This window comes from Topomyia yanbarensis, chromosome 1 (assembly GCF_030247195.1).
Source record: "Topomyia yanbarensis strain Yona2022 chromosome 1, ASM3024719v1, whole genome shotgun sequence".
Taxonomy (NCBI): Eukaryota; Metazoa; Arthropoda; class Insecta; order Diptera; family Culicidae; genus Topomyia; species Topomyia yanbarensis.
In genome coordinates this window covers 169,935,844-169,960,742 of record NC_080670.1, presented here as the reverse complement: position 1 = coordinate 169,960,742, position 24,899 = coordinate 169,935,844, and the positions used below count along the sequence as shown (strand labels likewise).

At 44.3% G+C, this 24,899-nt stretch overlaps 1 protein-coding gene across 14 annotated transcripts in view; it reads left to right on the top strand.

Annotated features, from left to right (window-relative positions):
• The window catches only part of LOC131681042 (transmembrane protein 47), a 126,632-nt gene extending 102,537 nt beyond the window's left edge, over window positions 1-24,095 (top strand). For 11 of the 14 annotated variants that reach the window (XM_058961808.1, XM_058961803.1, XM_058961789.1 and 8 more), the window contains exons 3-8: window positions 11,287-11,365; window positions 11,467-11,653; window positions 11,723-11,872; window positions 20,195-20,257; window positions 20,683-20,900; window positions 21,083-24,095. In XM_058961808.1, the coding sequence (XP_058817791.1) occupies window positions 11,287-11,365; window positions 11,467-11,653; window positions 11,723-11,872; window positions 20,195-20,257; window positions 20,683-20,861 (658 nt within the window). In that variant the 3' untranslated portion in view covers window positions 20,862-20,900; window positions 21,083-24,095. The remainder of the gene's footprint in view (window positions 1-11,286; window positions 11,366-11,466; window positions 11,654-11,722; window positions 11,873-20,194; window positions 20,258-20,682; window positions 20,901-21,082) is intronic. The other 3 variants (XR_009303876.1, XR_009303875.1, XM_058961816.1) reach the window with 3 other exon arrangements.
• The last annotated feature ends 804 nt before the right edge of the window (window positions 24,096-24,899 follow it).

Sequence of the window (24,899 nt, the reverse complement as noted above, 5' to 3'; positions counted from 1 at the left end):
TATCTTAGCCCTTTTATTGGATCAATTGTGCGGCACATAAACTTTATATTGTAAAAGCAAAATACTTTGCAACTCCATCAGATGAATGTGGGTAACAGAAAGAATGTTTCAATTCATTTTTTGCGACTTTTGCTCTCGTACAAACATTACATTTGCATTTGCTCTCATGCAATCCCAACCACCAGCTAATTATTACAGCAGACACGAAATGAAAATTTATTTTCCAACACATATTTATTGCTTCATATAAAACCACCGGCTGTCTACCAGCTATAGTACAGCCACAAGAACAGCCCAACCAAGAGAAAGTAATTGCATTTCCTGCCGTAAATCTTGTGCCTAGCAAGTCAACGTACGATTTGCAACTACACCTTCCTACCAAACACAAAAACATGTACCTACTTGAGTTCTGGTCTTACCACCCAAAACATTATGCCGTGCAAATTCTATCATCTTGCTACCTATTCACATTACCAGTCTATCTCTCTCCCCCAGCCAACCCCCCCCCCCCCCAAAAAACAGCCCACAGGTTACAATAGTGAACAAGTTCCGGAGTGCAATTTAAACGTAAATGAGCTCCACCCAGCTAGTTTGCTGTTACTGTACTGATGGGGCGACCGGCGACTACCGGTCAGAAAGTTTCGCTTTCTGAGCTCCAAGTCTTCAGAACTTTGCCCTACCAACCAACTATACAACTTCATTTCAGTCCAAACCTCAACCGGAGGTGCCATTCACGACACAAACAGGGAGGAACTGTGCGCTGTGGCACCATCGGCCAAACGAGGCTGGGCCCGCCGCCGCTGTCTGTCGCGCGGTGCGACTCGACGAAAGCGGTGGGAAAATTATTGTATGGATATGTAAAAGTAGGTAGGTATGTATTTTGACGGCTGAAAAGACGAAACCAAGTGAAATTGCATTTCCATGGTGATTTTTGGAAGAGTTAATTTAAACTTTGCCTTCTCCGTGCGAATTTCAATGGAGTGCTGGGAATTCTTCAAATGTCATGTCAGAAACGAGTCGCTCCCACAAGGTTCTTGTGGGCAGGATTTCAAAGCCCGTTATGCTAACTGTCTTGGCAACGCATTTTCAAAATAACTTCTTACAAGCTTGTGATAGAAAAAAATTGCAAAATATGCAATTAATTTAAGCGAAGGATAATTGAAGTGAATGAATCCTGTCGCATGGCTTATTCTACACATCAAATGGTCAGACCCGTAGCGTACGGTTAGCCTGGTTGGCCCCTGGCAGGGTGCCAACCTAAGAGGGGCGTTGAAATCTTGATCTGCTTTATATATAAAGTCAGATTAGAATACTTTTCCAATGTAAACACCAAATGGGTCGCACAACTGAGACTATACCAAAGCCGCCGTAAAATGTTCCCGCCTGGGAAAAACTCTCCACACGCACTGGTAAATTGCGTGCTAAAGATTCCAATGGGACACACAATAAATATGTTTGTGTTATTGTTTCATTTTCATTTATTTAGTTCAACATCAATTTCATGACAACACTGAATCAACAATTTGCCTCCACAATACTCGATTTGTAGCTGCAGCTCGCCAAGGTCGGTTGCGCCCAACACTCGCCAAATCACGTTCTACCTGGTCCGCCCATCGTGCTCTCTACGCTCCTCGCCTTCTTGTACCAACCGGATCATTAGCGAACACCATCTTTGCAGGATTGTTGTCCGGCATTCTTGCAACATGCCCTGCCCACCGTATCCTTCCAGCTTTGGCCACCTTTTGCATACTGGGTTCGCCATAGAGTGCAGCGAGCTCGTGGTTCATCCTTCGCCGCCACACACTGATCTGCTGCACACCGCCGAAGATCGTCCTTAGCACCCGTCACTCGAAAACTCCTAGCGCTTGCAGGTCCTCCTCGAGCATGGTCCAAGTCTCGTGCCCGTAGAGAACCACCGGTTTTGTACATTTGGTGCGGGGGTGAATCTTTCTTGATCGCAGTTTCTTCTGGAGCCCAAAGTAGGCCCGACTTCCACTGATGATGCGTCTTCGGATTTCATAGCTCACGTTACTGTCAGCCGTTAATAAGGATCCTAGCTAGACAAAATCCTCCACTACCTCGAAGGTCTCCCCGTCGATCATACCGCTGTTTCCTAGCCAGATCCTGTCGTTTCCGGTTCCGGCTACCAGCATATACTTTGTTTTGGACGCATTTACCACCAGTCCGACCTTCGCTGCTTCGCGTTTCAGGCGGATGTACACTGTACAGGTATGTCACCCTTCCAAATGTTCGGGCGATAATGTCCATGTCGTCCGGGAAGCATACAAATTGGCCGGATTTCGTGAATATCGTGCCCCGGCTGTTGAGCCCGGCTCGTCGCATTACACATTCCAGAGCGATGTTGAATAGTAGACACGAGAGTCCATCACCTTGTCTCAGTCCCCGTCGAGATTCGAATAGACTGGAAAGTTCACCCGTAATCCTTACGCTGTTTTGTACACCGTCCATCGTTGCTTTGATCAGTCGAGTCAGCTTCCCGGGAAAACTGTTTTCGTCAATGATTTTCCATAGCTCTACGCGGTCGATAGGGTCGTATTCCGCCTTGAAGTCGATGAACAGGTGATGCGTTGGGACCTGGTATTCACGCCATTTCTGGAGGATTTGCCGTACGATGAAGATCTGCTCCGTTGTCGACCGGCCATCGATGAAGCCGACTTGATAACTTTCCACGAACTCATTTACTTCAGGTGATAGACGACGGAAGATGATCTGGGATAGCACTTTGTAGGCGGCATTCAAAATGGTGATTGCTCGGAAGTTCTCACACTCCAAATGGCCGTCTTTCTTGTGAATGGGACAGATCACCCCTTCTTTCCACTCCTCCGGTAGCTGTTCGGTTTCCCGGATCCTACTAACTATTAACCGGTGCAGACAAGTGGCCAACTTTTCCGGGCCCAAATTGATGAGTTCTGCTGCGATACCATCTTTGCCAGCTGCTTTGCTGTTCTTGAGCTGTTGGATGGCATCCTTAACTTCCCTCAACGTGGGAGTTGGTTCATTCCCGTCCTCAACTGCACTGACGTAGTCAAATCCTCTGTTGCCTTGGTCATCTGTACCTACATTCTCCTCGCCGTTCAAGCGCTCGTCGAAGTGCTGCTTCCACCTTTCGATCACCTCACGGTTGTCCGTCACCAGGCTCCCGTCCTTATCTCTACATATTTCGGCTTGCGGCACGAAGCCTTTGCGGGATACGTTGAGCTTCTGATAGAACTTCCGTGTATCTTGAGAACGGCACTGCAGCTCCATTTCCTCGCACTTCGCTTCTTCCAGGCGGCGTTTTTTTCTCCCGGAAGAGGCGTGTATGCTGCCTCCGCTTCTGTTTGTATCGTTCCACATTCTGTCAGGTTCCATGCTGCAGCATTCTTCTCCTCCAAAACCGTTCTGCACTCCTCGTCGAACCATTCGTTACGTCGTCTCCGTTCCTCGTACCCGACAATGTCCTCAGCTACTTTGTTGATGGCTGCTTTTACTGTTCTCCAGCAGTCCTCTAGAGGGGCCACGTAGAGCTCTGGTAGATGGTATGATTACCTCTAAACGTTCACACCATGGATCCTGTCCAACACACCTCCTGCAGCGCTACGATTCCGAACCCGCGGTCCTTGAGAACATCGGCGAGTACGCGGGTGCTCCCGATGGAGTTGAGAGATCTGCAGTTCCCCGTTCCGAGCTTCCAATCGCTAGTCCCTTTTCGTCGCAGCGGTCGTCGCCATTGGTATCTGTTCGCATTCTTATCTTGACTTTTCGCTGCAATTGGGTTTTTACGGCTGGCTTGCAGGGCCTGACACCAACCCCCTAACTTTCCGGAGGACCAGAGTACACAGTTGAGCTTAGAGTCCTTCACTGGCACTCGGACGATGATCAGCCGCCCCTAACATGGGGAACAGATGCTGTTTTGTGCCGCTCCTCCTGGAGATCAGACGCTCAGGCGCTCAGGCTTGCAGCATTGCTGCCCCCCCCCCCCCCCCCCTTCCCTGTCAGACTATGATCCCACCGGGGTTGGTTACACGATCTTCCCTAAGGTTGCTCGTAGTTCTTGGCCAGTACCACGGGGAGGTAGGGACAGGAGTTGCTAGGAAGAGGCTCGAGGAGAAGCATAACACGCCAGGTGCCCAAATCTGTCGTCTCAGACTAGGGAACAAACGTCGCCGCAGCGACGACATAGTTTGCTCCTGTCTATGCCCTTACACTCGTTGGATTTGTGGCCGGACTCAAGGCACCGATAGCACCTATCCACTGAAGGCGGCTGGGGTATGCTAATTGGGCATACCAACCAGCCGATCTTCAGTTTACTTTTCTCGGTTACCTTTTTGGCATCCGCCTTCAGTAGCCTGAGGTAGGCTACTTGGGTGCCGGAGGGTCCCCCTCTAAAACGCACAGAGGCCCGCTCGATTGTCACGTCGCATTGCTCCTTGACGGCTGCGACGACATCGTCTGCGGTCGTGAACTCGTCCAGATGCTTGCACTGGAGAGTCATTTCCGCCCCTAGCGACCTGACCTGGGCGCTTGCACCAAGGAACTCTTGGGCCAAGGCCTTGTACACTGCACTAGATTGTGCGCCTCGCTTCAGCACCAGAAGCATTTCTCCTGTGTTGGTGCGTCTCACGCTACGCACGTCTTGCCCAAGGGCCGAGAGGCTTTCGGCCGCCCTCATCGACTTTAGGACGTCGACGTATTTGTCTTTGTCGGTTTTTAACCACAAGGCCTCGCCTCTGTCCTTGGCCTTCTTCGCGGGCCGCAGTACCTCCGGTCTCGGTGCCGGCTTCTTCCTAGTGACCAGCGTCCAGGGGTTTACGCCCCCCTGCCCCGGTTGCGCCGGGTTGCTGGTACCATCACTCTGCCCAGCGGGGTCATTCTCGCCCCCGCTTACCTCGACCAAACGGCGTTTGGCCTTGACGGTTGCACGCCGTGTGGTGTCGGTTTTTGCACCCTCGCCTGGTGACTTCCTAGGGCGCTTCGCGTTCGACGCCGTCTTGCGATTGCCCTTGCCTTTACCCTTCGGGAGGAACTCAGCCGCCGCTTCGAGCGACATGGCTGCTCCATAGAAGGTGAAGGCCACTGTCTGGGTGCCTATGTCGACCTTCTCTCTTCCCTCCCTCTTGGAGGCCACTGTCTGGGTTCCTCTGTCGGACTTCTCCCGACATTGCACCCTCTTGGCGTACGCCTGCTGTTCCTGTCTTGCGACACGAACAGCCTTCCGGAGCATCAGCAGGCTCTGTTTCGGCTCCTTGCTGATATTTTGCTTCGCGCTACTGAACTCGATTATTGCATCGAGCTGCTCCACCACTTTGCGCATCGCGGATAGTGGCCCGTCCAGCGCGTTGGTAGGGCTATTTTCTACCACTGCTGGGGGGTCACTGGTGCTATCGGATGCAGCACCCGTCGCTCCACTACCCTCCCCACGGGGGGAGACCTCGCCAAACCACCTCTAGCAAAGGGGTTTGGCACCTCCGTAACGCTTCAGATTTCTCGGGCGCTAATTGGTGTCCCACATCAAACTGCATCGCGGAAAAAATGCTGTAGAAAATTAGCTAGTGGACCAACCCTTTTCAAATTTCCAAACAATAAAATATAACCCATTAGTAAGTTTTTGGTATTCTTATTTCATTCAACTTCAATACCGTAACCGTACGCTCGGACCTTACACTTAACTTCGCTCATTAGGTTCTATACAACATCTGGATGCAGCTCTTGTACGGAAACCCACTTTTTCTTTATATCTTCCTCATATTTGACCTCCTTAGAATGCTTCCGTGACCCCGTTGGCCTCCAGGACAACATTTGAATAGTGACACGAAGCTAGATCCGGCCACTAGAGTTGTGCCCTCGTGTTGCTTCAACAGAGAAAGCAGACACTTCTGTGGACCCTGGTAGATCTCCCCGTTTACAGTCCAGGTAGTCACGAACGGTGCACTTCTTTTGCCACATGAGCAAATTGCTTGCCAAATCATGTATTTATTGCCACACTTTAAAAGTCTCTGCTTCCTTACTTCCTCCGAAACATCAAACATGTGCGGGGCGGTGAAAAACAGTAGACCCGGAAGCTGCCGGAAGACTGCCTTAGCGTAAGTCTCATCAATCCATGATGAGACAATAAAGCTTCGTCAGCATCTGGGTGAACAGTTTCCCGGCCCATGACGTTCCCACTGTATTTTGCCGTTCGTCACGATTTGGAACCTTCAGCATTTTATATGTATGCAGTCCCTCCCGGTCCTTGGCTCTCTGAACGAAAGACTTGGACAAATTCAACTTTTTGGCCACCTACCTGACCGAAGCATTGTGTTTCCCCTTAAATGCGTTCACTACACGCTTGTGAGCTTGCTCACTAATAGAACATCCATTTTGACTGCATTTCTCTTTACGTTCGATGCTCAGAGTTTGGAAGTAGCGTTTAATCACAGGACTTACCGTTGACTGCAGTTGTTTTCCGACGTCCCGATAAGAGAGTTGAAGATTTTCCAGGTACTTGCGCCAAATCTATTCACGACAGATCAATTCAATCAATTCGGGTGACGCCTTTTTTAATTTTCGAAAAAGTGACGGCGTTAAAAATACAGTGTAAACAATACACCCTAAACTACTTCTACCCAATTTTTCAAGAGAGTATACCCAATGGGGTTATTTTCTACAGCGTTGTTTCTGTGAAGCAATTTTATGTGGGACACTTTTTATTTGTACGCTGGCATGGTAATAGATCACTGGATGCATATTTTTAACACAATGGCTTCTTGGCTTGTATGTAGTGCAAAGCTGCAATACATGACGCGTGGTATAAATAGTCAAACAGGCAGACGATCCCTGTTTGAAGAATTGGGCGTAATTGAAAGCAACACAATCCCGCCGAAGGTCATCCGAAACAACATTTGTCCCGTCCACCATTTGGTTGTGAAGGGATACACAATGTTGTCCCGTCCAGTATGTTTGCCACTCGAAATCCTCGCTCACTAGAGCAACTGGTTCTTGAAAAAACCAACTACATGCTTCAGTACATCCACACATGACTAACTCGGATCGGGTACTACACTGTCAATCTCAACTTTATGAGGGGGCATGTAGACGCGATAATCCTTCATCACCAGTAACGTAATTTGCTTGCTACTACCGAGTTCAATGTGTACAATTTTAAACAGGAAGTCGGAGTCTTTGATGACTATTCTTGTTCGACATCCATTTTACCACCGGTTACGCTTTTTCAAAAGAGTTTATTTGTGTGATACTCTACCAATACCCCGAATACATTGATTCATTTTCATGAAGATTTTTCCAAACGACGTGAGAAAAAAAAGCTTTTTTACCAAGATGGCCTCTTTTTGAAGCATTCTCAGTTGAACCTTAATCATGGCCGATTGAGATAAAATGTTGTATACAGGTTTTCCTCGAAGTGCTAATGCTTTTGAGGTGGTTATAACATTCAATGGCAGAGCCAAATTTCCGGCTGAAATTTACTTCAAATGAGCGATAGTCTAACATGAACGAACTTTGTTCTATTGTTCCGTTTTTTTCGGTATTTTTACAAGCTTCCGAGTATATTTCCGTTCTAGCGGTTTGAGATGGAACAAAAATTTGTGAAAACTATAGTGTTCAGTGCTCCATATTAATGGCTTGGTCCGAGATAGGCTGGACAATTTCTGTTTTCTGCGTCGCTTTTCAAAGATTTCGGAAAATTTGTTTTAATTTTTTTTATAAAAATCATGCATTCTTCGAAAAATTGGTTGACCGCAAGGGGCGCAAAACTTAGACTCCGCCAAGGGTGCCAGAGGACCACGCTACAGCGCTCCAAACAGCAGTACCGTCTTTACGCATGAGCACCCTGGGGCCCCGGGATTCTGGGGTCCCCGCACTTAGGATGTATATTCTATGAACTATATTCCCAAGAAAATTCGCACCTCATCAATAACTAGCACCAGTCTTTGGGCTAGTTAGATGATAAATCTTGTTGTTGATGAGGAGAATCCGAAGTGCTAGAAACTAATTTCAGAAAACCTTGTTTGGCAAGCGATATGCGGCTGTGGCAAAATATTCATTTCGTCACATCTTAGTCTGTCAACGGGCAAATCCACATAAAATCATTTAAAAGTGACTTCTTAAGGTTTTACGAAGACTCGACGTTTTTTGGCCGGATTTGGCATGTTTCGCTCTACCTGATCAGTGATCAGTCTTAGTCTTTTTGCACTACACTCCGCCCTGTCAAAAAAAAAATTTAAGCCGTCATGAAGACAAACGTTCATGAAATCCCTAAAAAGAATTTTAAAAATGCACTTGTGAAAATGTCTACACGTATCAAACCTAGCTTTATTCTAGATTGGATTGAATGTGTCACTGCAAATGTGCGTGCATTTGGGGATATTTGTAGAACCTCGGACATTTAGTAGCGTAAATATTTTTATAACTATTCTAGTACTCTGGTGTGTTCTCAATGTATGCTTCACACAAGCAGAGCATTCCTGTGCTATTAAAATAAAATAATTTAAATTTTAAAATTCAGCTTTTCTTTGCTAAATCCAAAACCTCCGTTCAAGGACATCGTTGTCATTGAAACGAATTGTACCGATGATATTGATAGATTCGAGTAACCTTTATGTTCCATTTTGAAAACAATTCGAATTGTTTTGTGCTTCACTACCCAACATAAAGTTAGTTTTTAGCGTTTCGGATTCTCCTAATCAGTAACTAGCATCATGTTGAAGCTAATTAGATGTTTTTTTTTGTGTTTAACCAGTGCCAATTTTGGTATTAGTCTAGATTGGTATCTAACTGAAAGCTACTGAACTAATTAGGAAACTAATTCATATCTAAGTTATGTTAATATTCACATTTCTTTTTCATCGGTACTCTCCGCACTGGGTTCCTATCATCGATATACGGAGAAGTGATCCTACCATCAGAGCGGTAGATTCCGGCAGAAAGGAATGCGATTCGCATGCTTGGACTCACAATAATATTGGTTGATTTCAAAGTTTCCCGAATTCGGCTACCTGTTAGTGAAGTGGCATATTGATTAAAAGAAAAAAGAACTGTGCAAAATTTTAGAGAGTTTGGTCCAGGAAACATCGAGTTATGGTGTACTCCGCATTTTTTCAAGGAGCTTCCTGAAGATTCGCAGACAATCACCCAATGTTCAATATTTTGCGGTTAAAAAAATATTGTACAAATGATGCGTTATTGTATGGAAATTGATATTTGATACAAGAAAATAAGCTGAACAAGAGCTATTCAAGCAATTATCCACCTAAATTGTTTGTTGGGAACACTCTCTACATCGCCAAAAAATGCAAGAGAGATTTTTTTTCACTGAAAATACCTGTGCGCGGGTTAATGCCGTAACTGCTGAAAATCCATAGCGTCTAACGCTTATTTCATCATCCGGACGTTTTTGTCACTATGCTGCTCGTGTGGCATGCGAGCAACAAATGATTCAAGCAGACACGCTCTATTTATAACCTCTAGTATTTGCTCAAGCCATTTAGTAGCTTCCTATTGACGGCTCTGCCCGAAAAAAATGCTTCATGAAGAACAATTTCCCTTTATTCGCGAACTTTTTAAGTTTACCGATTTTCAAGAGGCTACTTTTGATAATGAATCGGTTGGTGTATGATTGATTAAATTCCATCTAGCGGAGTTATAAGTGTGCAAACCTTACATAGTTTTGTTACATATAAGATTTTTTGGATTTTAGAATGACACCCATCCCCATAAAGTAGAGTTAAGACATTTTTAATGTCAAAATGTGGCTTTTCCAAAGGCGGACTCTGTTTAACTTTACCATATCAGGAACATCAAGAAGCTATTAAGATCAACACTAAACGAAACAATGTAAATGAACATGAGCAAACTACTTCAAGTATTCGTTTTTAGTTACACAATATGGAGTATGTACGATAAAACTTTTGCTGCTCTGGATAATGAACGATTAACCCACTCTACTCCACATTCCGCCTTCTTGATTCGGTTGGTGTATCAATCAACTTTTCAATCCTCAAACAACGTCTAACAACTATGAATGTCAAATTACATCGTCTAGGAAGATTATAGCGTAGTTGATAAGTCCACTACACTGTACGCAGCTCATCTGAGATCGAAGTCCCACCACCGCATACGCTGTGTTAGGCCGTTTGGACATCAGCAACGACACCTAGTTGTGGCGATCTGCAATCATCTTTGTTCTCAATATGTTTTGAATCCCACTTTATTTTTTAAAATGATTTTAACACGCTTGATTGAAATGGCACAAATTTGGAAGAGTCCAGGGTGGCATGGTGCAGAAACGATACCGTAACAAACAGTATATTGCAAAAAATAATGGCATGTAATTGCGACATGTCAATCAATATAAGTTGAAAATAGAGTTAACGGTATACAAAGCACTAAAGCAAAAGGATATGATTTTACCGCGTTGTATTGGCACACCAAACTGGACTATCACACAAGTTTGAGCAAAAGTGCACAATCACGTCGAACCTTGCAAAAAAATTTTTTTTAATAAATCAAAATAATTTTAACTAATACGTCCAAGTTAGTTATGAAAATTGCGTTTCGACTTCGTCTCATCAGAATCCGATACTAACTTAGTGACAGGACTAAGCAAGCGCTGGATCGACGCTAGCTCCAAAAAACAAAAACACAGCGTAGTCCTGTCACTAAGTTAGTGTCGAATTCTGACGAGACGAAGTCGACACGCAAATTCCATAACTTAAATTTAGTTATATGTTTTGTACTCTTGATGCGCAAAGGTATTTTCTTCTTCATGGAGAAAAAATAGTTTTCACATACCTTTTACTCCCCTAAGGAAAAATATAGCATAGAGCAACGTTCGGTCAATCATCAAACATTAAAGCGTCGTTGATATACGCCCATCTACGTAATTACACCGGTTGTTGCTTCATTTTGTCGCAATACTTTGTAGCTTTTTCCTAAACTTTCCCTGCTACCAAATAACTGATAAAGCTACTGGCGACGCAGGTGGGCGAAAATTCATTTGAGGCACTTAATTTGTTTTTTTCCTCTATACCTAAACCAAGTTATAAGAAAGGCAAAACGCAAAGTATTTTGGCCAATAGATAAGATACGTCCTACATACGTGTCCAATGAAACGAACAAAACATGGTTGTGGATGAAATGTAACCAATCCCACACCTCGCTCCGTGAGAAACATCCATCTTCAGCGAAACATATTTCAATTTCATAAATCCTCCCCTAATTGTATTCTCGCCATGGGCTTATCATTCATTATAGCATTTTCTGTTTTTCTTTCTCCTCTTCGACTTACAGTACCGCGCGGGGTCCTTCTCCCAGCAAGATGGCTCCAACGACGACAATCGAGACGGTGACCATCACCAGGCCGCTTAAGGTTCGTTCATTGGACCAATCTGTGTATATGCTGACCGATGTTGCACCGACCATGTTTGACCGTGTTTTGTCTGTAATCAAATTTTCATCGTTCCCCAACAGGTAATTGCCTTCATCTGTGGAGTAATTGTGATTGTTCTGATGATCCTGGCGCTCACCTCAACCGACTGGCTGATGGCTGAAAACTGGCGACAGGGCCTGTTTGTGCACTGCATCGAGGAGGATTACGCTCCGCCACTGCCCTTCAACCTGCAGGATCCACCCGGTTGCTATCCGAGTCGCGATGTTAGTAAGTATCGTTAATAAATTTCGCTAACGGTTCGGCTGCAAATGACTGGCATTTTTCTTGTTTTTCTAGCATACATTAAAGCTACTGCAGCTCTATGTATTGTTACCCTAGTAACAGATGCACTGGCGACGATCCTAACCGGACTTGGACTGCGGACGCAGGACCACACACTGAAGTACAAGTTCTACCGAATCGCAGTATTGGTTATGATGGTGGCATGTAAGTAATAGTTGTAGTAGTAGTAGTGCAAATTCCCGCGACGAATGTAAACAATAGGACACCGAAATTTGTCCACATCTTTATATCAGTTCGAGTGTGTTGGATACAACTAGACTGGAGCGATGGCAACTCTGCCCTGACATTCGCCACTCTCTGCGCTAGTCTCTATAGTGATAGTCTTGCTGTCAGTTCGAGATGCCGCCATAATCGAAAACTACTCTTTATTTTAACCAATCATTATTAAAAGTATTTTATGTAGTCTGTACGCGAGTGTCTTTTTTAATTGTTCACGAAGTTTCCCGACCTGCCCTGCGCACAGGGCTGCAACAGTGGTGACGAGTATATTAGCGGATAGTCAGTGAAACTTCGATTCACAAATAGTAACCTCAAAATTCCGCCACCCACGCGTAAGAAACGAAGAAGAATGGTCAAATTCCACAAGATAATGACTGGGATTCGCTCACTGTGCAGTTCATGCACGTGATGCAGCAAGAGCAACTTCAGCACCAAAAGGCAGTTTCTTCAGCGACAGCAGCAAAACGACGATCAGCAGCAAGAATTTCCGGAGCGCACTTTCATCTATGCGGTTTGGTACAGCATATATGAAGATGTATTGGAGAAATGTTCCGCTCGTTTGGACGACGAAGCGAAAGTCAGATTACTGCTGCGAAAGCTGGGCGCAGTTGAACATGAAAGGTATGTCTCATTCTACCGAAACTTCCGAGAAAACAGCACAGTTGCCCTTGATGGAACGCAGGTTCGTCTTCAGTTGGACACGGCTTCCGATATTACCGTCATCAGCCAGCAGATCTGGAAGAAAATCGGCAGCGCAAGGTCGTCACCAGCAACAGTAAGGCAGCTTCTGGAAACATTTTGCCACTTGGCGGTTAATTTAACTGTGACTTCACTATCGGCGAAACAATCACAACTAGTCTGATCTGATTTAGTCGATAGTTTCGATTTGTGGTCCATACCTATGGATACTGTTTTGCTGCCAAATTACTAGTACCCCGTCCACCAGCGCAACTCTCAAAGCTACATACTCAAAAATGTTTAGGGAAAATTTTTCGGAATGGGCAGCGCCGATCGTCGTAGTACACAAAGAAAATGGCAACATTTTGCGGAGTCTATTCTACAGGTCTTAACTCCGCTTTGCCAAGCTGACCAACTGCAAACATTTCAGTCATCTTGATCTTTCGGACACTTTACTGGAAATCGATGAACATTACCGTCATTTGCTTTCAATTAACACGCACTGTGGTCTTAACCGCTAGAACCGCCTTCCACCAGGTGTAAAGGTAGCACCTGGTACTTTTCAGCAGCTCATCGATACCATGCTAGTCGGCCTTTAGGGTACTTCTGATTATCTCGATGACGTCATCGTTGACGATGAAACACAAAAGGAGCATGACAATAATCTGGAGGCAGTTCTTCAGCGGATTCAGGATTTCAGCTTTACCATCAGAGCCGAAAAGTGCGGCTTCAGTAAGCAACAGATTCGCTATTTAAGACATATATTTGACCGGCGTGGATTGCAACCTGATCCAGTAAAAATTGAGACATAAATCAAGCTATGGTCCTCCCACTGACGTTTCAAGTATTCGCTCTATCATTGGGGTGATCATTTATTACGGCACGTTTGTGCTCAACATGCGACAGTACGCTATCCGCTCGACAACTTACTGAAATCCGAGACAAAGTTCGTTTAAAATTCGGAGTGCCAGCAAGCATTTGAGCGATTCAACCAAATTCTCTTCTCGAGACTTCTGCTGACACAGTACGATCCGACACTTGAGATTAAGCTTTCGACTAACGCATCATCCGTTGACCTCGGAGCAACAATCAGTCACAAGTTCCCCGATAGGTCCATCAAAGTTGTTCAGCTTGCTTCCAGAGCAAGCTTGAGCTTGTGCGACCACCCCTGGCTGCCACTCCGTTATCGATCTGGACTAGCTGAAGTTGCACAGGAAATCAGTAGATAATTATGCTTGAGAGTAACAAAACAACCTTCAATGTCCAACTCCTGGTAATCCTAAAGTGTTTATTGATCAATACCGGCGCCGGCCAGGCCCAAACGTGCAATACTTGCTTTTGCTAGAGCCGTCTACAAGTTTCACGGGACGAGGACATTTATTAGTAAGTGTAGAAATTGGATTCTACTTCTACTATACCGACGCCAGAGAGGTGACTCCACTATCTGGACTAAATATCGATTCATCAACTCATGGACCGGGGACCAACGGCTTTACTTCCCTTCCAAGGGAAGACGTGACCACAGATTTTTTCACCTCAGAAAAATCTCAACGGAGTTGAACCCAGAACAAATAGGATGGGTGGTGGTCAAGCTTACCACTCAACCACCGGCGCCGTCTGCTTCCAAAGCACTCACGAATGTCGAACAAAACTACAGGCAACCCGATCATCTTTGCAGTCACCAAGTTCCACAAAATAATTTTCGGTAGGAGATTCCGCTGCATCGAATTTTTGGTTCTAAGAAGGGTATACGGCAAACCGATTGAAACGTTTCATTCTCAACCCGCTATTGTACGATTTCGACAACGAGTACGTGCCAACCGACAAATTCAACGAGCACGTTAAGCCAGAAGAGTATTACGTCATTGCGAGCCTTATCCTCGAAAAAGATGTAAGGTCAGTAGCCGCAGATGCTGTTAATATATTGCCTCAGACTCGTATTATAGAGTACCCAAGTTGACCTATTGCTTCGCAAAGTCTTCCGGTACATACAAGACAATTGGCCTCCACCAAAAGCCGTCGATCCCGAGCTTAAGTGATTCCACTCCACGAAGAAATCACTTTGGCGATGGGTGTATTCTGTTAGCAGAACGACTCGTTATTCGCATCGCAGCATCAAAAACGGTGCTTGGACCAGCTTCACCGTCGACATCCGGGCATGCAGCGGATGAAAGCAAATGCCAGAAACTACGTCTACTGGGCCTCCATAGATGATATCATTCGTTACGTAAAAGCGTGTCAACATTGCGCCTCCGTTCCCAGGTGCCCCCTTTGCACTGCTTGTGTTTTTTTTACAATGGAGAAGACCTTTACGTCCTAGCCCAGTACACGTGCTATTGGTAGGGTCCAAGCTACAGCACGGGGTGCACTGGGGGCGTGTCGAGCTAGAATGGTGACGCTGCCATTAATACCGACTAAACTCCATTGGGCTCCGCCATCGTTCCTCCCAGGAACTACCTCTCGGTATTACTTCTGGGGGGATGGCTGTACTAAATGTACTCATTCACTCTCACTCACGCGTTCATACGTCCTGTATGAGGCTTACTTGGGTGCTCTCTCTATCGCACCTTGATTCACTCTCAAACACTCCCACATGAGGCTGACTTTTGTGCTCACCTTTTTCGTTCCTTGCTAGGCTTACTTTTGTGCTCACCTTTACCATACCATGTGAGGCTGACTTTTGTGCTCACCCTTAACATGTCGTGTGAGACTGACTTGGATGCTCACCCTTTCACTCCTCTGCCACGCCACGAGGCATCGATAGCTAAGTCCCAACATACTACGCTACGACCCTCCCATCTTGGATTGAGGCAGTCCACATATACGCCCATACACTCGTTCTTCTGCCTTGCTTCGGGGTGGCTGGGTTTACCCCTTACGTGGTTGCCAGTCGCTGCGCCAAACCTGCCTCAGCATGAACAGACCATTCACTCCCTTTTTTTGCGCTTGGCTTTTTTCGCTCCAGCTAACCAATCATTAGTTAGCCGTGCCCGTCGTCTGTTGCTCGGTTCGCCAGATTACCTGTAGCCTACTGGCAATCTGGATGGTAGCAGCCGAGACTGCGTTCGACTTCTCCACCGATTGACACATCCGCTGAATAAGGGTATCAGGGATTGTGTCCCAGCCACAGACGTCAAGCATTGCTCTTCTTTTGACTGCACTGCTCGTGTATCATGGCTGAAAGCATCCAGGTCATGACAGCGTGTTCACGTAGATTTTGCCGGTCCCATCGAAGACGAATATTAACTCATCGTGGTGGATTCGTACTCCAAGTAGCCGGAGCTTTTTGCTCGTCTTGGTACGCCAGTGACTCGTGCCAGCCCCCTCTCATCCACAATCCAACGAACAAGCTGAGTGTTTTGTAGAAACCTTCGAAAGGGCCGCCAAGGAAACCTGAGAGGGGAGAGGATCAATTGCTGATGCACTGAATACCTTCTTGCTCGCTTATAGAAGCACACCTAACCTTTTGGCTCTTGAAGGCAAATCTCCATCTGAAGCTTTGTTCGGTCGCAAGATCCGAACTTGTCTCGAACTACTTCGACCACCCCCTGCAACTGAACCGAAGCCAATAGAGAAGCAGCACAGCCAGTTGAGATTTTTCAATCAAAATTATCCAATATTTACCAAAGCATATATAAGAAATAGTTGGAAATGATCTCCAGGTGTGTTAATCGAAGAAATTGGTGACGTGATGTACAACATCTGGGTGGAGGGCCGTCGAATGCTACGTTCGCATATTAATCAACTCCGTAGTCGAACTGCAGCTGAATCAACCACTAACACGGTAGGACCGCAAGCCAAATATGCTCAGTTACCATTGGAGGACATTCTGTTGTAGGTTTGAAAGCTGCCGAACTTACGAACTGATACATTATTGCAGTCATCGTCGACGCTGCAGCCAACCACTTCACAACGTTTGCACCGTCGACGCCTCGTTGTAATCAGCCGCCTGAACCGCTGGCTAGTCCATCACTCTCTTCGCTGTTTTCGTCTTCACATACAACATCTTCCGAATTTAAGTCAGCATTTGAAGCAGACCTTGTGGCAACACTACCACGCGGATCTTCCAGCCTGTAGTGACAAACTAATGCATACAGTGCCACCTAGCAGTGTGTAACGTTTAAGTTATTGTTAAAATTAAAATCATTATGCGCAATGAGTTGCAGCATAAAAAAAAGTTATAAATGATGGTTCTTGGGGTAAATGATTTGAACGTGCACGGCACACCCTTCTTGTGTAGGGTGCCTCAACATGCTCGCTTGAAAACCGATAAATATACTGGAGAAAAAGGCCGGACGTTAAAGAAAAAAAGTAGAGCGTCTCTTGTGTTCAGTTTGGGAAAAGAAGCCGGCGGTACAAAAAGGTAATGGAAAAAGGTGCTCGTTGTGTGAGAAAAAGTTGGTGAGCCACTGTGGAAAAGGGAGCCAGGACAGTACCAGGCGGGTATTGATCGAGCAGGCAAAGTGTCCGAAACCGGACAAAAGACTAGTAACGAAATTCCCGTGGTTCCGCCCGGAAGATTGCCCCAGCGTACGACGGTTCATTTTTTTACAATTGGCCTGGGTGCAATTCCAGCCGAGGTCGTTGAGATTCCACGTCTTCCTTCGGAAGGGAAGTAAATCCGTTGGTCCCATGAGTTGATGGATCGATATTCTAGTCCAGATAGTAGAGTCACCTCTCTGGTGTCGGTAAAGAAGAAGTAGAATCCAACTTCTAAACTTTCTAACAAATTCCTCCTCCAGTGATACTTGTGGAGTGCGCAGTAGTATATACGGCCTCTAGCAAAAGCAAGTATCGGACTAACATTCCTTCCCTTTTCTTCCGCGATCTACGTTCGGGCCTGGCCGTTCTCCGGTATTGATCAAAAACACTTTAGGATTACCAGGAGTTGCACATTGAAAGATGTTTCGCTACTCCCAAGCATAATTATCTACTGATTCCCTGTGCAACTTCAGCTAATCCAGATCGATAATGGAGTAGCAGCCAGGGGCGGTCACACAAGCTCAAGCTCAAGTAAAGCAGTATTTACGCAATATAGATGTTGCCAATTGTAAAACCAAAACTCTCGCTTTACGTATGCCTATACCTTATCTGGTATCGTCTTGGGTTTTCACGTCTTTTGCAGTTTGACAAGACCGTAATTTGATGTTGGAACGGTCTATCCCTGAGAATCATCATAGAAAGAGCAATCCCTCGGTTTAATTACCGTTTTTGACAATAATCGTTTACTTCATCCGCCCAGTAAGAGCAAGTCATCCTACGTTAGTCCAATGCGTTGGATGTTTATTCAATAAACCCCAGACATCCTCAACTGGGCGTTGCTGTCAAGCTGGCGTCAACGATTATTGTCAAAATAGGGCAATTAAACGTATTACGGACTAAAACATTCTGGCCGCCTGGATACATTAAAATGCCAACAAAATTATATTTATTTACCATTAAGAACAATTGCATTCTATTGGAATTTTGTCATACTGACATGCTGACCTGGAATGAATGATTCACGTGCGACGATAAATTAATCGAGACTTTCGATGTATTCGATCTGATTTTCTCGCGTGAATCAAATTGAAAGCTCATTTGAACACCGAAAAAACGTGACAAGCGAATCCTTAGAACGATGAAATTGGGCTTCAGACGAGGACTGCAGTTTGTTGTCAAACAAAAGTTATGCCTAGTGATTTTGTAAAATCGATTATACTTTTTGATTACACTGTGGCATGTTGACCAGGGCTTTGACCGGCCACTGCAAACTCAACTATTACATGGCAACTATTCAGTGCGCTGAGCCATTTTCGTGTGATCTTTGTGAATCCAACTACGGAACCTCATATCATCTGATATGCAACTTCCCAGCAGTGGCGCAATTTCGATTTCGAGTTTTCGGTCGTCTTTGCATAGACGATACCCTATTGGAACGATTGAAACTCATAGACATACTAAAGTTCCCTGTCCAATGCGGTAAAGAGCTTTAGACTTTCTCGCAGGCGACTTGAATTACTTGTGAGTTAAACTTACCAGTTACTTCCTCTATACCTTCTTCTCCTTACCTTCGTATCAGGGAACTAATGAGAAGACACGGAAAAGCACAAATCGACTACATACGGAGAACATGTCATTTGAGCAAATGTATTTTGATTCCTGATTCCTGCTCCGCTAATAGCAATCATTGCGCAGTCAAAACCCACGTGCTCCGATTTTTCTTCAAATTGTCTCAGATGAAAGTTGATTTCTCCATGTTCTTCCTGTTCATCTATGTGGAAACGTGCGGGATCAACCGGTGTGTTCATATTCCATTCGCCGCGCTGTTCCATTCCACCCCCAACGATATGCTCAACAACCTGAACGTACCGGTCATACATGACTTGTTTCTTATCGTCTTTATTGCTAGGGACCAGGCCAGACTACCGTAACGGAGAATTGAAGTTGATATGCTCACTAAGAGTCTCCTCTTGCTACGGCTTATCACAGAACTGTTCGGCGTGATTCTGACCAAAGTTGTGGTCGCTCTTACCACCTTCTCACAGGCGCAATTGACATGGCTATTAAACTTCAATCGGTCATCGATTATCACGCCCAAACGCTTCGAGTCGGTGGTATATTCTCCATCCGTGATTTTTGCCTTTCGGTTGCTAATCACACTACCTCTGTTTTACGATGGACTATCGTCAGTTTCTTCTCCAGCACCCAGTCTTCGGAGGATATCGCCTCCGTGGCGAATTCCTGCACCTCCGACTATTTGGGAGCATCACATCTTCTGCGAAACCGACAATCTTCACTCCTCTGGGAAGGTTCAGCTTCAGTACTTATCGTACATCGCGTTCCACAGCATCGGGTCGAGAATAGATCCCTGGGGGATACCGGCCGCAATTGCCATTCTTCTTTCTCCATTGTCTGTCTCGTAGATAAGTGTTCGGTTCTAATAGTAGCTCGTCACTATCCTGCGTTTACGAACACACTGAAACGGTACACAGGAACACTCATGTCGTGCAGTGAATAGACAATTGCTTCCCAGCTAGCACCGCTGTTCTTTCTATGCTGCCTAGGCAGCTTCCACAGCCATTCGAATGGTATCCACTGTAGACCTGCCTTTCAGGAAGCCGTTGTTTGATTACTCGCTATCCTTGTATAGTTTGAGGTGATATTTGTTTTTCTCCTTTAAACATATTTATCTACGAATAAGAAGCACAACCTATTCGAGCAGACATTGCAGTACGTAGTTTATTAAAGTATTATATTCCCAAAAACTGAGAGTGTGGGTTGGAGTTGGGCTGGTGGCCTTCGACTGGCAAGGTTCTATTCTCATTGGTGCGGATGTATTCATAGCTAGTTGATGCGGATGTGATTCCACTCACAAGTGATTTGTTTATTTAACTTGACTGGACGGCCCTATTGTTTGTCTACTCTCTTGACCTTGGGTGTGATGGCTGTGTCAAGGAATGGATTCATTTGATGAAGCATCAACCTACTTTCCTATATATACAAAAAAGTGTACTACCATCTCAAAACTTATTTTAAAAGTCGTACCTAATGCACTAACAAATCTTTATCACTTCCATATACTTTCAGTAATCTCTTTACTAGTGGCTCTCATCCTCTATCCGGTGTGCTTCGCGGCGGAACTTAATCTAGGTGAGATAATAGAATGTTCCTTCGACTTCCAGGGTTCAAATTAGGCTAAACTTCCATAGAAGAAGCGGTAGCTGCTTATCATTATAGATAGAGACTGAATATTGATTGTTTTGATTTTATTTATTTTTGTTGTTGATTTCCGAGTTTTTTATTCTGTTATAACAAATTATTGTTTCCTAAGAAACCTGAGAAATGGTTATGGTGTCTTTATTTACTCTTTTATCTTATCGTTTAAACCGAGCTTTACTTCCTTTTTAATCCTCTAACACTTCAATTGATTCGTTCGATCCTCCAACGTAACCTTGTCAAAAACCAACATTCATTAGCCTATTCTATCCTTCTACCGTGTGCCGCTTTTGAGTTGGTGGCACGAGCCGCCTGCACTGTAAAGTAGAACCCGAGAGCATACCTTCCGTTGATCGTAGACCCGAACTTTATTGCAGGAAATCGGCCAGTGTGGGAATTCGGCTGGGCTTACGGTGTCGGCTGGGGGGCAGCTATTTTCCTGTTCGGTGCCGTCGTGCTGCTGCTGTGCGACAAGGAATCCGAAGAGATCTACTACAAGGAAAGGAAAATAGTACACGACGCCTCGATGCGAGACTAGGCCAGGCCGCACGCCCTGCCCGATGTTGTACTTTAGGCTGTGAGTAGTGGAACGCCGACACGTCTTGTAATATTCGACCATCGTTCGTGTGTGTTTCTATTTCGTACGCAGCCTCCTTTGATCGTAGCTAAAATGAAAGCATAGACATAGCACTGAACACACGAATGACGGTTTGTTGATTTCTGCCATATTTAAAGCATTTTCCTTTTTTTCTTTTGCAGTTTTAAATAAAAACGAGAAAAATAATTGTCGTTCACAATCCTCTCAAAGAAAAGGTTATAGAGATGATGTACCAAAGCAGAAACTGTGAAAATGGAAAATCTAAACTACTAGAACAGAAGCAAAATCAAGCAAAAGTATAAATACCCAAAAAAAGATATATTCAGTGTGTTCTCCAGCTAAATGAATGTTAATTGCTATCGTTGGAGCATTTCCATGTCTTTTTGGTACTCGATCGATAAGCGATAAATTTTCGTTTTCAAGCAAACAAAAAAAACATAGTCAAGTCAGCCTTTTATTTCGCGTTTCCTTCCGTTTTGAATGATACTAATTGGCCTGCAAAGCAAAACGAAAAAAAAATGTGTGTAGAATCAAACTGTTTAGGCAACGCTCATTCAAAGATGAAACCAACCAAAAAAAGCAGTCGATTTTTGTTACTACATTCGGCTAAATGGTACATCCTTTTGATTTTGTACACTTTGGAATACTCGAAAAAAATTCAGAAATCAAAAAAAACCCTGGATCATCAGCAGGAACCACCAAGGAAGGGAAGGAGCAACAGCAGCAGAAGCGGAAACAACAGAAAGCAGAGAATGAACGCGATTTTTTGAAAAGTTATTAAAAAGCAACTAGAAGAGCCGGTAAACATCACGAAAGTCACGCAGCTGTATTAAGGCACGGTTAAGATCCGACAGTACAGGAAAAAAAAAGACGTAAAAAAACGTGACATGGGCAAGGGTATGGCGCCGTCAAACAATGCTAAACTAGAATATACAAGAAAACATATTTATTGAGAAAACAAAATATTAAGGAAACGACACTATTTATACAACAAAATTTTTCAGAAAGGCAACTATCTGCAGAAGAAAACAAACGGACAGAACTTAAGAGTAAACAAAACAAATTATAAACTGTTTATTAGCGAAGGTATAACTACATCTACTACAATTACTATTGTAAAATATTTACTCGAACGTTTCTTTCAACAGCCTAGGTTGGTACAATTATACTTTCAAATATTGTTCTGAACAGATACAGAAGAATGTGCTCTTTCTTATACAGGCGAATATTGTTGTCGAAGCAAATTTTCTACTCCAATCGAAAAACATGGAACAAGTCAACTTGTATAAATACATAAATTTTCCTATTATATCGCAACTAAGACTAGCAGTATAATCCAAGCGTTTACGAACACACTGAAACGAACGAACAATTAAACAAAACACTCCATATCGAACAATTACTACCTACACCCATACACATTTATATGAGTAGCAAACTGTTGTCTGCCTTCTTCTGCACATGGAAAAATTTGTATGCATAAAACGCACCATTTACATAATCCGTCAGCTTTGCGTCAACAGCAACAAACGCAACGACACTGCGCCGAAACGTCGAAACGAGTTTCTTACAGTTCCCATAGAGACGTTACGACCTACAACATCACACACACGCGGAAAGTATTGCCGTACTGAAACGTATCCAACTTAACTGGACGGATCGGTCACGTTGACGTTGACGTTCCGTTCCGTTGACGGAAGCTGACATCGACCGTGTAAATCGTGCTTAAATTATCAACAATACATTTTCGTTTAAAGTCACACTATAATGTAACAATGGATCTGATTGAAAAGTATCTAACCTAATACTCAACAAATGTTTCCCCCGACGGAATCTCGTGAAGAATCAAGTTCACAAAACACTTTAGGCGGCATCTGTACGTAAATCGACTATCCGGCGTCTCCCTTAGAAACTGACAAACCATATCCACTTTTGTACCAAATAGACCAAACCCTTCCCCCTCAGCGGAAACCAACTGTCAAACAGTAGCTATGGAAAAAAAGAAAACGAACACTTTTGTACTCCTTCTCAACACACACATATAGTCAAACCCGGTCCAAAGGCACACAGAAAATCATATGCCAGACACTAAAGGAGCGTGTAGAAAAGTATTGCGGTTACTATTGTATATGTTCTCTTATGTTAACTTTCTTGTTTTCTTCAATGGAAGCCATAGTGTTCCAGGTCTCCATATTTTCAATATATGAATAAGTCGATTTCAGACCAATTTATCTCTGAATCGGTAAAAGTCTCCTCTTTAATCAAATTTTATAATATCTTATTACCACGCGCGATTTGAGTAAAATTAATGAATAATTGAGAAACTCGTCAATTGTGTATATACATAGATATCGCCACACTAAATTATATTAATAACAATTAATTTTGAATAAAAAAATTAACCATCAAGCAAACACAAAGAAACAATTCCTTCATTTTCCGCTGTACATGACCGATCGGTTCGGTTACCTTCATCCCTCGTTTACATAATCAAAAATACAATTATTGAACAAACAGATAAGCTTAGCAATGATTTAAATTCAAATAATTCATAAATCTATCGAAATATCAAAGAGTAGCATTGAATGCGTTTAGTATCATATACACTTTACACTGCGACGAAGAAATAAAAAAAATAGAAGCAACAACAAGTTGGTAGCTAGTATCAAACGGCAAACTTCATCCCTCAATCGAAAACTATATACAGAAAAAACAGGACGCAAACATGCTGATAGACCAAACTTTTATCACCAGCATGAAGCGACAGTCTATGTGACGAACGAACGAACGTCTAGAGGGCAAACAAAACAAGTTTATAGCAACAACAACAACAAACGGAATTCTCCAGCCGGTAACGAAGCAGTCTGCGTTATAGTTGAAATATACCAAATACCCAGAAGAAAAAAAAATCATAGCAAGCGAGTAAATGCAGACGTAACCGAATTAGCGAGAGATTAAACCACGGTCAATGCACATCCAGGAATCTGAAATTTGAACGGTTTTTACAGATTTTGAGTAGCTTAACGGGAAGTGATACGGCAGAAGTTGTATTACCGAAACAAGGCAGAAGAAAACAACGTAGTGAAGTTGAGGAGAAGGTCTTGTTCGGATTCTACTTTATGTAATGTTTACATAACAATGAACATAATAAATTGAATTTAATTGAGACATTCATCCGTGTGCGTTTTATTGCTTCATGTTTCGTGACATCCACTCACAGCCAGTGAAATGAAGACTTAACTTTCCCGGAGTAGGTAAATGTTATGATCGACGGAACCAGACTTGCGGAAACACGGATACTTACCTTACCGTTCAGGCTAGAGCCTTGTTGTCTCTTGCTGTATGCAGAAGCCATTGCTGCTTGTCGCCAGCCTCGCAGTCTTCGAAGGGTCCGAAGGTCGTCTTCTATCTGGTCGATCCACCGTGGTCGCTGTGCACCGCGTCTTCTGGGTCCTGTAGAGTCGCCCTCAAGAATCATCTTCACCGGGTCGTCGTCTGACATTCTTACGACGTGTCCAGCCCACCGCAAGCGTCCTATTTTTGCGGTATGCGCGATGGATGGTTCTTCCAGCAGCTGATGCAACTCATGGTTCATTCGCCTGCGCCACATTCCGTCTTCCATCTGGACGCCACCATAGATGGTACGCAACACCTTTCGTTCGAAAACTCCAAGGGCACATTGATTCTCCACGAGCATAGTCCAGGTCTCGTGGCCATAGAGGACCACCGGTCGAATCAGCGTCTTGTTGATAATCAACTTCGTGCGGCGGCGAATTTTGTTCGACCGTAGCGTCCTCCGGAGTCCAAGGTAAGCAAGATCTCTCGCCAAGATCCGTCTCTGAATTTCTCTGCTGTTATCATTGTCGGCGGTTACCAGTGAGCCCAAATACACGAATTCGTCGACCATCTCGATTTCGTCACCGTCAATCCGAACTCGGAATGGGAGGTTCACATTGTCGTCTCTAGAATCCCTTCCCT